This window comes from Acomys russatus, chromosome 29, assembly GCF_903995435.1.
Source record: "Acomys russatus chromosome 29, mAcoRus1.1, whole genome shotgun sequence".
NCBI classification, from domain to species: Eukaryota; Metazoa; Chordata; class Mammalia; order Rodentia; family Muridae; genus Acomys; species Acomys russatus.
The window spans coordinates 19,696,108-19,712,908 of record NC_067165.1 but is presented as its reverse complement, the minus strand read 5'-3'; the positions used below and the strand labels follow the sequence as shown (position 1 = coordinate 19,712,908).

General features: G+C 51.7%; 1 protein-coding gene across 1 annotated transcript in view; it reads right to left on the bottom strand.

Annotated features, from left to right (window-relative positions):
* Grik3 (glutamate ionotropic receptor kainate type subunit 3) overlaps positions 1–16,425 on the bottom strand; it is a 218,710-nt gene extending 202,285 nt beyond the window's left edge. The window contains exon 1 of the mRNA XM_051171621.1: positions 16,265–16,425. Coding sequence (XP_051027578.1) covers positions 16,265–16,379 — 115 coding nt within the window. The 5' untranslated portion in view covers positions 16,380–16,425. The remainder of the gene's footprint in view (positions 1–16,264) is intronic.
* Between the last annotated feature and the right edge of the window lie 376 nt (positions 16,426–16,801).

The window sequence follows — 16,801 nt, the reverse complement described above, 5'->3', positions numbered from 1 at the left end:
ATGGGGAGCCAAACAAGCTGAGGACTGTGATGTGCTTGCCATGACATCTCCCAGATTTCCAGCTGTACTGACCATTTCCCTCACTGACCCATGGCATTACCAGGATGAGCAGTGGAGGCGATAGACTGTGAGCTGCGAGTGTCCTCGGCAGGCAACCACCACCTGGAGTTTGGCCTCCCTCCGTGGGGTTTGCATAAGCTAGAGCTGGCATGGCCTTGGTCTTTTCAGGGAGCTCAGAAAACCTGGCTATCCTCAGCAGCAGCCTTAGTCATACAGCTGGGCAGACTGAAAACTTCACAGGGGGAGAATCCTGGGCTCTTCTTGTGATGTCATCAGCCAAGCTGTGTGTGTCTCCATTGCAGGAAGCCCACTACCCCCATGAGACAGTTTACTGAATCTTCAAATAGTACTAAAGATAAAACAGCTGGTATTGGCCAGCACTTACTGGTCTCAATCCTGCAGGGACCTCTCAGGCCAGGTTTGTGTCCTCCACTTGCTATAGACCTCAGAGACTTTTTTTTAAAAAATCACATTTTTATTTGTATGCTGGAGGGAGGTGCACATGTGGAGGTTGGAAGATGACATGTGGATGTCAGTTCTTTCTTTCTACCATGTGGGTCCTGGGGCTTGAGCTCAGAGAGGCTTGGTGGCAAACGCTTTCACTAGCTGAATTGTCACACCAGCCTGAGCTTCAGAATTTATAGGCAGTCACTCTTGCCTTCCTGTCTTTAAGTTCCTGTCCATCTCATATGGGTATGTCTGCGTGTGTACGTGTGTGTGCATGCGTGTCCATGGATGTATGCATGTGTGTGAACATCATGGATGTGTACATGTGCATGGACATGGGAGAACAGCAACCTCAGGTGTCATTCTTAGGGATGCACCCACCTCCTTTGAGACTGTTTATCGCCAGGTCTCTCACTGTCCTGGCTGGCCAGGGAGCTACGAGACTCTCCCATCTTCTCAGCACTGGACTTACACATGTGCACCTGCACACTGTCATCTCTACGTGGGCTCTGGGAATCAAGCTCGGGTCCTAGTGCTTGCAAGGTAGGCGTTTTTAGCAGCTGAGCCATCACTCCCTCAGCATGATTCAAGAGCTCGGTCTCCAAAGCTGTGTGATGTGGACAGCGCCCACTCCCCTTGGGTGGCAGAGACTGAAGAGAAGAAAGAGTTACCTATTATCTGCAAGAGAAGTCTACAGGAGCCTTCGGCCATCCTTCCAAGCCTCTCCGTCCAGTCTCGGCAGCAAAACAGCTCTCACCGGAAAACCTGCCCTTTGCCTGATGAGCCAGGCTGTTAGACCATCTGCCCTCCCCAGCCCCAGGGAGACTGATGCCTGAACTGACGGATCACTCCAATGTATTAGGTAGATAAAGAAATTGATTATTCCATAAATCATTGTCTCCATGAAAAAGGGCCCGATTTTTTTTTTAAAAAAGAAAATAATATAAATCTGTCCAAACCCCTGTGAGGGAAAATGTGTAGCCATTTCAATTTAATTGTCTAAGAGCTTCTCTGCTGTAGCTCCAAAAAGAAAAGCCCTGGAAAGAATGAGTCTCAAGCTAGAGGTTCCTATGCCCTAAGGAAAGGCCATATCATGCCCTGGACCAGAGACCTTTGCCTTGCAGTAGGAAGAATCCAAATTAGCTAGAAGGAGAGTCAATCCCTCAGATGCTCAAAAGTCGGTGCTGGGGGCTGGAGAGATAGCTCAGTGGATAGTGTCCACTGCACAAGCATGAAGACCCACGTTCAGATGCCCCACAGCTGGGTGAAAGCCAGTCACACCTGGCACACCTGGCACACCTGGAACTCTTCTGGTGCTGGAGGATGAAGCAGACCCCCAGGGTCCTGCTGGTCAACCAGTCTAGCCAAAATAGTGCACTCCAGGCTCAGTAAGAAACGCTATCTTAAGAGCTAAGGTGGAGAACCAATTAGGAAGACAGCCAAGTGCTCTTGTATAGGCTAGCTCATGCTTATCCTCTCTCTCTCTCTCTCTCTCTCTCTCTCTCTCTCTCTCTCTCTCTCACACACACACACACACACACACACACACACACACACACACGATGCTAATTTCTTCCCTTCTAGATGAGTTAGATGGAATTCTGCCTACGGGCAGGGGAAAAAGTGAACCCTGGAGGGGCTGGAAGTTGGGGGCATGATAGTTCTGGGCAGAAAACAAACTGAAAAGAGTTCTGGAAGGGGTAAGGAAGCAAAGAAGCTGAAAAAAAAATGGGCTTCCTTCCCGTATCTGCTGTGAGACATGCAGCTGATCTCTGAGCCTTGTTACCTCTCCCCAGGATATAGAGAGGAAATAAGGAACCTCCGAGCACGGGGCTTTGATGTAGGCTGTACACACCCTCAGTGTGAAGGACCATGGGTGTTATCACCGCCTGGATGTACAGTGAGCACCCTAGTATGCTCCCCAGCTCAGGGTGCAACTGCACCCCACCCCAGCAGCCCCCTGTCCTCTTTCCTCTTCAACACAGAGTGGGCGTTCCACTAATGTTTCATGAATCAATGAGTCAGCCCAGAATCCATGTGAAAAAAGACAGGAAATAAACACAAAATTACAAACAGCATAAAAATAGCCACATTTCCAAAGCGTTTTTTTTTTTTTTCTTTTTCTTTCTTAAGGGAAGCCAAAAAAAAAAAAAAAAATCTTCAGACCCTTGATGCTGACATTTCTCAAGCCAGGGCTCCTAAAGCATCCCCAACTGCAGCTGCCACAGGCCCCCTGCATGTCCTAGGTCTTTCTTTTTGCTATAGGCTTCTGGGGGCTAGCTTGCCTCTGAAGTCCCAAGAGCCCAAAATGCAATCCCTCTGCTCTTCTGCCATCCGTGGCCTTCTTTGTCTCTTTGGGTTCTAATGCAGTTGGGTTCTAGTGCTCCCAGTCAATTCTCAGTCCCCTGGTGACGCACAAAGGCGCCCTCATTCTCCATCCTCCATGTAACCCTCTCTCACATCTTCCTGTCTAGGGGATGCCTCTGTTACACCCACCCGCTGATCAAGCTTCTCTGACACAGGCAGGTGATCATGCACCTGCCGCTGTGGCTCTTTGAGGGAACACCGCAAAGCTGTGACACATTGGTTTCCCATCACCTGAATGAATAGTAACTTTATTTATTAGCAGAAAATAAGGTTCTATTACAGGTGTGCAGGCCTCCACAGCTCAGGAAACAATAACACAGAAAACGCGTTTAAGAAATCACATTTAGCAGGATAAAACTGCATTAGGAAAGCCCACTTACCAAATGCAATGTGAAAGATGATGCCGGCAGGCTGAGCAGAGACTCGTGGTATCAGGTGTGCTATCTGACAGGCAGTTGTTCATGCATTTTGTCATCTGCTACTGCTCCCTAGCAGACAAGCCATACATGGCACCAACGATTTAAGAACAGTTTATGTGGAAGGGCAAAAAGAAAGAAATTCTACCTGGAGGCGTCATTTTCCTTAACTGTTCATTACTAGACTCCAACGAAATTCCTGGTGTTTCCTCACCAGATGTGGGCTTCTTAAAAAAAACAAAAACAGCTGTCCTGTATGTGACTACCAGAGCCTAGAGGTCCTGCATTGGAAGGCAGAACACCTGTTTAGTGCGACCGAAGCCACACCAGGGCTAGAAAGGAACCTTGGAACATCACAGAGCCATTATCCTAGCCAGAGCTGCTCTCCGTGGTGCTGAACACAGCGAGTCCAGGGCGACCCTCCTAGCAGGGCTATTATCTGGAAGCTTTTATCAACACATACAGTCCCAATCTGTATTCTCTCTCTGTGTGGAAAGACATTTCATAGGTGTTTTTTTTTTTCCCACACTGAAAAATTCTAATCTATGTATATCTCTGAAGACTGCATATCCAGTCAAGCATAGTGGGTATGTGTTAGTAGCCCACAAAGCCAACATAGCTGATGCAGAGGGATAACTTGTGGCCAAGATTTCAAGGCCAGCCTGGGAAACAAAGTGAGCTCCTGTCTCTACCAATAAGCAAACCTATGAAGTTAAAGCTTCAAAGTGATGTGTGCACATGTTAAGAGGTCAAGACCAGGGGTCAAGGCTTCACACACACACACACACACACACACACACACAGCTCACCAAAAAGCATACAACAGGTCATTTCCCTTGTGTCCTCAGAGTCCTTACCTGTGACAGTCCCATCACTTGCCATGCCTACCCTGGTGCTCTGGTTCTTCCATGGACTCTGACAGCATCAAACACTATGACCTGGTCTCCTCCCACATGAAAAAGGACTTACTGGATTCAGTTGGAAGACACAGGCTCTACTTCTCTTAAAAGAACTTCCTGTTGGAGGCTCCCCCAACCCTCACTCCCCAGGGATCAGCAGTAATTCAGTTTAACCTGAGAGTTCCCCCTTATTTTATTTACTGATTTGATGTTACGAGACAAGTAAAATTGACGGCTGTCACCTCTATTAAACTGGAGGAAAAGTGGCCTTGTCAGCAACAGGCTCTTGCTGCTCATGAAGTGTCACCCGTTTCTCTGCAGAAGGGCATGAGGAAATGGGAGGGCTTGGGCTCCAGTAGGGCGATATCCCTCTCTGCTGTGTCTGTGAAGGGCATGGGGGGGGGGGGGGCTACGTCATGAATGCGTACTGTTCTCAGCTATACCACAGTGGTGAAAAGGTCATCTATACATTCAGGAAGTGAGGCCACTGGCAAAGTTTTGTTTTCTTGGCAATCCAAAGAGAAAACTACTGTCGTGGATTGGGCTTTGGACGATGAACAGCTGTCAAACCTCCAGTTGGTAAGCTGTCTCTACAGAAGCAAAGCCCCTTGGGACATCTCTGGCAAGTATACTGTACAGTACACACACACACACACACACACACACACACACACGTACACATGCATATGTACACACACACACACACACACACACACACACACACACAGACACATGCACGTGCGCATGTGCACTTCAAACACCCAGAGGGGATGATGCAGGTTAAACAGCTCGGGCTGACTGCATATCCTGAGTCTCCAGGATAACGGATAACCTCCATGCTACACCTCAGATGTCACCTCAGTCTGCTGTCTACACATCCCAGCAGGATCCAGGGAAGTGGCAAAGGGAGGAAGTACGGAGAGCTGACTGGCAGAGACGCACGTGTCTTAGCCATAACTCCGCCTTAGTGATCAGTCTGTTAAGGACCAGATGGCACAAGTCCATATCCTCAGACCAGTTCCCAAAAAGAGGAGGAAAGATTCTAAGGAGCAAGATGTGAGGTCAGAGAGGCAGAGGAGTGATGACTGCATCCTCACTCTCTTCTGAAAGTGGGCAGCTGTGTCTCTCTCAAAAGGACAGCCCCCAATGTAGGAATCAGGCGATGGATGGGATGTCTAGCCCTGAGCTTGGAAGGAAAGGGCTCACTGCCCACCCTCCTCCCCCGCCCCCCGCCAGCCACTCTAGTGTAACCCACTAGACTCAATGGAGAAGGCCTTGGCATAGAAGATGCCAACCTGAGTGTTGGGAGAATACCAGAGGCCTCGTGAGTATCTTGACTTCTGGGGATGCAAGGTGTTCGTGAAATCCTCATAGATGAAACAGCAAAGGTGCTGAACTGAATGATGAAGCAGTTAGGTGGCCTTCTGTCCACATGACCGTAGCCATGGACGGATTCATTTGCTCAACAAATGTTTACTCATCGTCTCTGATGCGCCAAGCACAAACTGTACTGGATACAGAGTACAGCAGAGAGGGTGCAGGCTCCAAGCCTGTTTATTTATCTCTACGGTAACTGGGAACAATGCAATAAGCACTATGCCCAGGGAAGCGAAGGGGGTTGTGAGGACTTGCAGGAAGCAGTGGAGGTCAAGAAAGGCTTCGTGGAGGAAGAGACATGTTTGCCGAGACATGAGTGTGAATAGAAAGGAGTTGGTCAGGTAGAAAAGATGGGCAGAAGCCAGGGGTGAGAGTGGAGAAGCAGAGCCTCCTGGGAGGCCTCAAGCATTTGGCAGAGAGAAACGGTGAGAATGGGCCATGTCTAGCTCCAGAGACTGTGGCCGCTGGTATGGAGAACACCAAGGCCTAATGGTGTTAGGGAAACTGTCCCTTGTTTGCAGTTGGTTAAGGTGACTTAGAGTAAGGGAAGCCAAGGCCACCATGATGAATCCAGCAGACACACAAGTCAGCCATGTCCTGTAGGAAAACAAACATGGCAGAAGTAAGAGAAGACCCATCTCTCCCAGGCTCCAATGGGATGAAGCATGCCATACAATGTAAGAGGCAGTCCCCAAAGCTTTGCTGCTCTGGACAGGAGTTCCTAGCTCCAGCCCACAAGCGCTTCATCTCTACAGACCTCAGGAAGGAAGTCACAGTGGAAGGAGACGGTGACGTTTATACTTATTTTCTGAGATGAAACTATGGGACCAGGCTGGGGTGGTACACTAACAGTGAACAAGAGAAAAATAATCTACATGAAGACTCGATGACAGAACTCCCTAGAGATGAATGACAGACCCTGCCTTGAAGCTTAAAGGATCAACTGTCACCAAAAGGACGAGAGAAGTTATAGACGGGCAGTGAATCCTGTGGTAAGATCTCATGAGCTGGGTGTGGTGGTGCACACCTTTAATGCCAGAACTCTGGAGGCAGAGGCAGGTGGATCTCTATGAGTTTAAGGCCAGTCTGGTCTACTTAGTGAGTTCTAGGCAAGCCACGGCTATAAGATAAGATCCTGTATAAAAAGAGAAAAAAAAAAAAAAAAAAAAAAAAAAAGACCTCATGATCTCAGGAGACCACCAGCACGGTACAGTAGCTGCTCAATAAAGGGAAATGGCTGCTTAAACACCTGGGATAACTGGGAGTTGCATTATTAGAGGTCAAGGCTAAGATCTAGGGAGGTAGCGGCCTTACCAGTTTCAATAAACAAGCAGCATAATGGCAGGCACGGTGCTGCTGGAGCTGTGCCTCTTTGGGACAAAGACATTTCTTTATACTTGTCAGGGTAGGATGGGGAGCCTGCCTCAACCAGTGTCAGCGTGATCTAACAGCAGGAGCCTGCTTGCAGGAATTCTAAGGACTTCCTATGCATTACGTCACCCGGTCCTCACCAAATGCTGGAGATAGATACGGTCCCTGTGAGGAGTATGTCAACACATGTAACCATTTGCCCAAGATCACGCAGGTAGGAAGTCACAAAGACAGGCTTTAATGTTCGTCGTCTGATCGAGTCAAGAACCTGCACACATATCCACAAGGCTCAAAAGAGATTTTTTTGTTGTTGTTGTTTTTGTTTGTTTGTTTGTTTTGCTGTTGTTATTGTTTCGATGTGTGTGCATGTGTGTGTGTGTGCATGTATGCATGCGTGTGCATGCGCGTGTGCCGTGCCAGCTGATTCTCATACAATCCCAGGAGGCCAAAGCTACTGTTCCCATTTCACAGGTGAGGGACTCTAGGCTGTGAGAAGTGACTCATCCAATTTCACACAGCCAGGAAAGAAGGGGTCTTAAGCCCACCTAGTTGCATGCTAGAGCTCACCGCTCCCAAGACAGGAGTCTCATTGCCTTCTCAGGGCTGCAGGCTGATGTATGTCAGCTTCTGAAGTGTGGGTGTGGGTGGGGGCGGGGCTGTAATCAGTAGCCAGCGACTGTGCTAGAGACTAGGTGGACCCTAAAAGCAGCAAGCTCCCTGAGACTGGTGATATTCATCTAGAGACGGGCTTCAGGAAGATCCTCCACCATGTTATGTCAGTGGTCTCTCAAAGGGTGGCATCCTCCACCATGTTGTGTCAGTGGTCTCTCAAAGGGTGGCATCCGAGGTGGGCATGATGGCTCCCCATCATCCTAGCACTCCAGAGGCTGAAGCAAAAGGATGGCAGAGAATTTGAGGCTAGCCTGGGCTACGTAAGTTCCAGGACAGCCTGGGCTACAAAATGGGACACTGACTCAAAACAAGGAAGCAAGCAAACAAGCAAAGTGAGTAAGAAGAGGGAGGGGAAGGGAGGGGGAAGGAAGGGGAGGGACAGAAGGAATCCTCATTCTAGACCTGCTGAGTGGCCGCCCTCTGGGGCTGGGGTCCTGGCAATCAGTGTCTGAAGGCGTTCTCCATGATTCTGATAAATGCTAATATTGGAAAGCCAGAAGCCCAGGATGACCCCTGGAATTCTCTACTGCCTGGATTCTGCAATTCTTCGCTGTAGACAGGAAATGGGCTGCTTGGAGCCCAGGGAAGTCCTTGGCTTTCCCTCCCGCTTTTCCGCCCAATTGGGCAGCTCTTAGGAATAGCGCATTCAGTTCTGCAAAGCAGAACCAGGGAGGCTTTGCAGAGGTCCCCGGCGTTGCCATATTTAAAGAGCTCGTTCCTGCAGTTGTTCTGAGAACTCTATAAAAACCCCTCTACCAGCAGCCTGTCTGCATTGTCTCTTGAATAGCAGGAGACTTTAATTGTCTTCTATGGACTGGAACCCTCTTGACACAAACAGGAATCTCAGCAGTGTTTTTTTCCTTCTCTCCCTCTGCCGTCCTTAACCGCCATCCAGCGCAGCACCAAAGGGTCTGTGGGAGAGGCTTGACACTCCCCCCCCCCAGTTCTCACTGAGTTCATTATCTTCAATCCTTCCATCCCTCCCCAGCTTTTGCCACCATTACCTGGTGTCTCCCAAAAGAGCCAACAATGTCTGTCCTTCTGATCCAGGCACAGACTGTCTCCCATCCCTACTGACCTGTCCAAGAAACAAACACTGAGCACCCTATTCAAAAAAAAGGGGGGGCTGGCTGACCAGTATACCCCCAGACTAATCCCTCAAGAGCATCCACAACCATCCCCTGGGTCTTTCCAGCTCTGAACACACGCTTTTACAAAAGCATTTCAATTAAATCGCTGCAAATGCAAACTCGGTGCCCCAGGCTGTAGGTATGTGACAAATGATGGTCCAGGAGTGTCCTAGGAAGGGCTCCCCTCCTGCTCTTGTAATTGGCACAGTGGCTGGACTTGACAATTCCACATCAGGCCACGCTGGTGTGTGTGCAACGAGCAAATGGCACATAGAGTGCCGCATGGAGCATGAGCACCAGGGTGAACACAAAGCAGAGAAAGCTTCAGAGCTCCGTCTGATGGCAGAGACACGGCCTCCACCCTGGGGAACCTTCCTTCTCCTTCTCAGTTATTAAACGTTAGGCTCCGTACAAAGAGCTTCACACCATTTTATCTCCTTTAATCCACACGGCAGCCCTGTGAAGGCGGTACTATAAGGCTCGACCGGGCAAAATGTTTGTAGGTCAAAAACAACAGACTAGATCCTCTCTAAATGTTACTCCTTCTGTCTCAGGCAAAGAGGAAACAGAGGTTCAGAGGGGAAGTGACTCAGTCAGGTCAGGCAGCCAGCACACCTGAGCAGATGTAGCCAGTCAGCTACAACTCATCAAACCCAGACACACCATTATTTGCAAGTGCCAAGAAAAAAAAAATCCATAAGTAAGCTCAGACATGGAACATGAGGCCCATGCTAGCTTCTATGTGACAACATAAAGAGGAAAAAAAACTAGCTTAGCATCCATAAAACACATCATTCTGAAACTATCCATTTTGGTAGTGTTGTGGGGAAACCTTGGGCAGATCCTTCTCGAAGGCAGGCAGCAGAACCGCAAGCGTTAGAGAAAAGCCCAAATCCATCCCCTGCCCTACCCACACTCAAGGTCAACAACACTATTGTTAATGCATATAAAGTATATAAAGCAAACAAATATATAAAGGTCAAGAGAGGCAGAGATAGGAACTTTGGCTATAACTGAGCTGTGAGGAGAAGAAAATGCCAGTAGGAGGAGGGGAGGCAGGGAGAGGAGAGACAGCCTGGACTCTGGAGGCAGTTCCCAAGAAACAAAGCAGTCAGTTGAGGGAAGGGTGACATGACACAAGGGCTCTGAGGCCTTGCTGCTGTGAAATGTATTAAAAGAAAAAAGGCAAGCAAAATCAAGCAGCCCGTTGCCCTCAACTCCAGTTCCCTGGCCCCTCCTCCAGTCTCACCTCTCCAAGCCTAGCTGGTTTTCACAGCTAGGCATCTCTAAATCCAAGAACCATAGCACCTGGAACTCACCCAGAAGAAGGGCAGAGGCAGGATTTAAGGAGGCACTCACTGTTGTATCAGTGAGGAAAGCTCTAAGCCCTTACTTTTTGAGAGCTTCCTTAAACACACACACACACACACACACACACACACACACACACACACACACACACACACACACACACACACACCCAGGGAGCTTCATCCCAGTCCAGGCTCTGAACTGGTCTTTGACTGCAGGAATAATAGCAAAGACATCTTGTTGATCCTTGGAGCGACTTAAGCTTTTTTTTTTTTGGAAAGACATCACACTCTGAGAGACAGGCATTATATATTTCCCCCAGTCTATAGACAGGGAAACTGGACAACGACAACATGACGACCCCTCTGTCCGAGCCAATACTGAATGTGTCACTGCTGCGGTGAGTAAGTGATACAGCTCCATTTACTAGCAGAGTGGCAGTTGCTGACACCAACCACCAGGCCCTGGATGTTGCCCACCAGTCTCCGTTCCAGACCAGATAGGCTCCATTTAGAAGATGGGCACGTGACTCTTGCTTAAAAATAGAACAACATTAAAAAAAAAAAAAACTATCGGGTAGCCTGGAAAAAAGATGGTAGAGAGGAGACAGGATGAGATCAGGGTAGCAAACGGGAGGTGAGACAGGACAGAAGGCACAAAGAGAACCCACCCACCACATACCTATCTTCCTTTGCCAGCTCGAGGGTGAAAGAGGCTGGAGGTGAGATACATACAGGGCTTTGGGGGCTCAAAGCTTTGGCAGTGTCTTTGAGGATATCTCGGGAAACTCTGAGCACGGGGACTTCTGTGAGTAGACTGTCCTCACCCACAGGAGAACCCAGCCTTTATGTGGCCCTTAGATAAAGCGCTAGCTGGTAAGAAGCCAGAGCCAGGTGGAGTACAGAAAAACACAGCAGTGTGTGCCTCCCTGGACAGTCACTCCTTTCCACAGAAGCAGACTAACTACCAAGGCCAGTCTGACCCTGCATATGAGCACTGAAGGGGCTAAACATGGCACAGAAACCATCCCCGGCCAGCGAAAGACCCAGAACCACCTAGCAAGACCTTGTTCAACTTCCAAAACCATAGGCACGAGGCCTGCATTTAGCCCCTTTATAATTTGTTGTTATCTTCAAACCATAGCCAGCTCCAAACACCAGATCTGTAGGCTATCTACAGGCGCTCTGGCTGCAGCTCAAGGCCTGTGTCTACCAAGTACTAGCCATGTGCTCGCAGGCAAGTGAGTTCACCTAGCTTAGTTCCCTTGTCTGCGAAGTGGGGAGCAGCAGCGACACCAGCAGCAATCAGATAATGGAGAAAATACTGTGGGCTACATTTATTGAGCACTTACTATCTCTCCCCCTACTTTGTCATTGTTTGGAAAGCACTCCGAACAGCCTGGTGGCTATTAAGTGCTCGATAAACTATGGCCATGGTACTGTTGCCATCTTATTATTTTGATTATGCGCCATACTCAGTGGGGCCCCCAGGCAGGAGAATCGGTTTGGCCATCTGAGCACAGACACACTGCCCTCTGGTGCTGCTGCTAAGGAACAGGCAGCAGGAAGAAAAGCGCTCCAGGAAACAAGGCCAAGGCTAAGTGAGGCCCAGGACTAGGTCCTGTCTGGCCCTCTGGGGGATTCTACCTACTCAGGCCTCCTGCCCCACTGGAGGATACACTGGGGTCTGCGGCTGCCAGCTCCGGAGAAGGGCCTTATTCTTGCACGCCAGCCCTCTCTGTTGCCAGGCAGGTCCTGGGGACCTCTATACCCTACCCACTTTTACATGATCAGATCTCAGTTCCCTCTAGAAGGTTCTGAGTAAGGACACGACAAGGCTCAGGTTGCAGCTGTAGGAGGGAGAGGGGGTGGCTGAGTATGAGAGGATGGGGAGCCCTAGCTACAAAGCACAAACCTCTCCTACCAAGACTGCCCCAGCCTGCAGCTTCCCCTCCACAGGCCTTGCCCCCTGAGGAGGGGGTAGTTATAATGCCTACAGGTTCATCTGGCCCTTCTGTCTCTGCAGTATACTCTACTTTCCAACGCTAAAACATTGTGCCTGTGCGAACATGGGGCCTCAAAGAGGTTCATGGTGTTGGAGGGAGGGGTCACAAAGGACGCTAAAGGGAGCCAAGCACTCCTGCATTTCGGTAGGAGTGAGGTGTGGAGGGAGGCCTCTCGAAACCACTTTAAAACAGCCCTAGGGGTTAGACTTCTAAACTCAACCCACCACGCACAGCCATGGGGGAGGGGGAATGCCCGTGACCTTGGAAAAGTTTAGCCTGGCCTAGCTCACCCCACACAAACCCGTCCTAAAAACCCCAGGTCATCCTGACGCCAGAAGGCTGTTCAGCGCAGTCCGAGCATCGAGGAGACATTAAACTCCAGCTGGAGAGGGCGGGGAGCCTGAGCTGACAGGAGCAGCTGGACTGAGAAGCGAGGCAGAAATTCCTCAAGTTAATGCTTTCTAAGGCCCCTCGGGCCACTCCCAGGTTTTGTCCGAAGCTATTTGCTTCTAGGGGGGCAAAGCCCTATTGATCTTCATTCAGCTGCTGTCTGTTCCTACAAGGCGCAATGTCTCCACACATCGCCGGTCACGAGAATTCCTCATTGTTTTACAGGTAATGACTCTCAAACTCAAGAGACAGTGTTCGGGACAATTTCGATGATCTGGTCAGAAAAGTGGCAAGTGGGAGGCGGGTGGTGGTGGTGGTGGTGATGTTCACCACCCCCCCCGCTCCCCCTCCCCCGCTGTGAAGGGCTGCTGGGCTCCCATATATTCAGGAACTGCTTACCTCTGCCCTGACTGAAGGCTCCAAGATCGCAGAGCTGGGCACGCCCTTCCCTCCCACCCCTTACACCTGTTTTATGTCTCCGCAGTCATTTGGCTTTGAATCTCCTCGCCGGCTAGCCAGAGATCGCTCCCAGCCACCAAGCTCTTCACCACCAGGAAGACTCACCAGGCTTTCCTCAGCTTCTGCCACTACTGCCTGGTGCTTTTCTCGGGTTCCAAGCAGCCCTCAGGGTCCTCTAGCAGGTCTATAATCCTAGGGAAGACACAGCCAGGAAACCTACAGTGACTGTTTCCTGCCATGTCGGCTAAATTGCGTACATATGGGGAAACTGAGCACCAAAGTGGGGGGGGGGGGAAAGAACGGAATTTTGTCAAAGTGATCCAGTTTGCTGAGAGCTGAAAGAATATGAAACCCAAGCCTCCAGCCTCTGCGTCCATCACCTCTGCTCTTTAGCTTCTAGATTAGGAACCTACCAAACCTACAAATCCCGTCCCCATGGAGGGTCTCTAAAGAGCTCATTTGGCTGAGAAGACCCTGAATCTAACTGTTCATCCTAAGACCAGGATCCATCCAACCAACGATAACAATGGCAACAGTAATAATAAAATAACAACATGTCTCGCAAGCCTTCAATGGCAGCCCTTGATAATCACACACAGAATACATCTTCCACATATTCATAGAAAATAATCAATGATCATTTTTTCCCGCAGACTACAATCCAATTACTCTCTCTCCCTCGCTCTCTCCCTCTCTCTCCTTTGTTACTTGCAAACCATCCAAGCAATCAATGCCTTGACCTCTCCCTCTGATAGACACAATTACAAAAAGACAGAGCAATGCAATTCATCTATTCAAGACAGATTGTTTGAACACTCTGTCACACTGCTGAGCTATCCATCTCCTTGTCTGAGAGGGAGTTTCAGCCCCCAAAAGAGGCACAAAGAGAAGGGGCGGGTACCACACTCCCTAGGCCAGAGAGCCCATCTTGCACCTGCAGGTAAATGCTCTCTCTGGTCTGGTGCTCAGTGAGGAGGACTGTCTGGCTGCAGGAGAAGGATTGGGGCTCCAAGCTCAAACAGCTCCAACAGAAGCACCCAGCATGCTTCAGAGGAGCCCAGTTTCCATAGCCTCCATCCCTGCAGCCTCAGCCAAGAGGCCTCGGATCCTAGGGGGTGGGGGGGGGGGCGGGGAGACTGGCCAAGATAGTATCTTTGGGTTGCAGTGGTACTCCCCACCCCCACCTCTATGGTTCCCACTTCCTGGTGCCCTGATTCCTGCTGAGGTTCAACCTTAAGCTCCAGAAGGACTGAGGCTCAGCTCTCCCAGGCAGCTCTAAAGAAGTCAAAGGTCTCCGATCCTTCCCATCCACCACCCAGAGTTGGCCCTGCTCCAGGAGTCAGTCCCGGTTGGCATCAGTACAGCACCCTGGTCCTGAGGCTGGGAGTCAAATAGGGCAGGGCTCTCGGATATAAATGGCCTGGGCCGACACGCTAATTAATCCTGGGGCTTAATATGAAGAAGATTAGAAGAGAGGCGAGCTCTGCCGTCCTTAATCACACTATTACACTGTGGCTCAAGAAAGGGCCACAGGTTTGGAATGTGTTCCTCCTCAGAGCAATGGAGAGATCCCAGTGCAACTCTGAGTACTATCCCAGGGACAAGGGCAGTTGCCCTGCCCATTTGCAGTCCAGACCTCTAAGGCTGTGCTTATCCCGAATTCTCTAGGCCCCCAAAGATTTCCATTTGTAAAACTGGGCTGGAAACATACCCGTCCTGTAGTCGTTGTCCCCGCCCCCACCCCCCAACCCTTGGAGGGATGACCAAAGAGGACAGACCTACAAAGCATGGGGAGGGCACACTGCACCCTTTGAGGTTTCCTTTCTATCTCAAGGACACTCTACCATGAAGGTCCCCTAAAATCACAAGAACTGAGAGGAAATACAGGAAGCAGTGGCCCACTGCTAAGCGACTAGCTGGAGCGGCAAACGAGCCAGTAGCGGGGCAGGAATCTTTCTGGTTAGCCTGGAGAAACCTGGACTTTAAAGGGTTAAATTTGACTGTGAGAGCTGTCCCCCAGACTCTCCTCAGGTGCCTGGCCTTCTTGGCCTCAGGTGTAGTGCCTGCTCGTCCTGATCCTGGGTTCTAGGCATGCACTGGAAGGACTGTTTTCTGCTTTCATTCAGAAGCTGAGATCAAGAGGACGTGGCTCCAGGAGAGTGAGCAAGAGGACTGCCTCCTAGGAAAAACCTCAAGCACAGATAACCGAGCCTGGCCCGCGTTTCCTGTATCCTCATTTCACCACTGGCCACCCAAAGTCCGCTCTTGTAGAGGCAAAGTCGGCTCCTGGAGGAGAGCCTGGGAGGAGGAGGAAGAAGGTAGCCCTGACTGGGTAGAGCTCCCTCTCGGCTGGCTACGCACCAGATGTTGGTGCCTCGCGAACCCGAGCTGCCCAAGTCTCCTGCCTGGCGCGGTCTCTGGGCCCGCAGAAACCGAGGCTCCTGGGTAGCCTAGCCTGGCCCAACCTTGCGGTACGGCTGGCCAGAGACACGCATTAGCTCCCGCCCAGCCCAGAGCGCTGCCGCGCAGGGTGCCTCAGGCGGCCACAACAAAGTTAAAGCCCAGAGTAAGAAATCTGCGGCGGGCGGTAAGAGAAGCTGAAAAGCCAGAACCTCAGAAAGCCGCGCGCAAACCGCCAGCCACCGCCAGCTGCGGAGGGATTTTCAGCTAACTTTAAAAGCCACTCGCATCCCTCAGCCGCCTTCCCTGGCTGCGCGGCGCTGGGCTGCCTGCTGCGCTCCCTTTCCCCAGCCTCGGTTACCCTCGATCGAAAAAGGCCTGGGCCTGGAGGATCCGTTGGAGCTACATGCAGGGGACTGCTCCTCTCCTGCCCAGCGCCTCTGCCAACCAGGGGTAAAGAGATCCACTGCCCTCGTCCGGCGAATCCATCCCCTGCACCCCCTGCCCGTGCCAGTCCCTAAGCTTCAGCGTGGTGGCCCTGGGGGCGACAAGGGGAGAGAAGTTGGCCCCTTCCATAGGGCTCCCACTCTGCGCAGAAGCCAGTCCCTCAACTCGGTCTGCGGCCAACCGTGCTGACAGTCGCGGCGAAATTCCCCTGAGGCGCTGGTTTAGGGGCTGGAACCTTCGACACACTCCACCACGTCGCCTTCTCCCGAGCGTGCCCAGGTCCCCTCATCACCGGGACCCGGTTGCCTCCTCTCCGTAAGTAAGGCCCAGCGACCTGGGCTTTGGAACTTTGTCCTCCCATACAAGAGCTTCCAATAGCCACCCGACCCCTGCACCCTAAAGGAAGGTTGGGGCAATCTCTCGGATCACGTTCAGAGCACCACTACCCCAAAATTCCCGTCCCCACCCGAGCGCGCAGAGACATCCCCCCTCCGGCTCCAGGGGAGCCCTTACCGATCCGGATGACGTGGGGCATCCCGCGCGAGTCTGGGATCCAGAAGGCGCACACGAGGAGCCCGGCCCAGTATTCCCAAACCAGACTCCGGAGGCGCCGCCAGGGAGCGGTCATCGTTGGGCGCCACCGAGCGTGCCCGGGGCGAGGCCGTGGCGGGCTCCCTGGGGCGGCAGCTCTAGGCGCGGGCGCGCAGCAGCCCCCGAGGCGCCGCCTGGCCCAGCCGCCCGGCTCCCGAGCGCCTCTGCGAGTGGGGGGCGCCCCGCGGCGCTGCGCACATCTTACTGGGGGGCCGCCCCGCCGGCGCCCGCCCCGCCTAGGCTGCCGCCTACGGGCCGCCCGTGAGCGAGGGCTCCTGGGCTCCGCCCGGGCTCCTCTCGGACTCGGCTGCGGCGTCTTCTGCTCGTGTCCGCTCGGCTCCCGCGCGGGCTTCCCACCTGCCCCGGCTGCCAGGCGGGCTTGCACGCGTCTCCGGCCGCTCCTCCTCCAGCCGCCGCCGATGCTATCGCCCGGGCTCGCACAAAGCCCCGGAGTGGAGT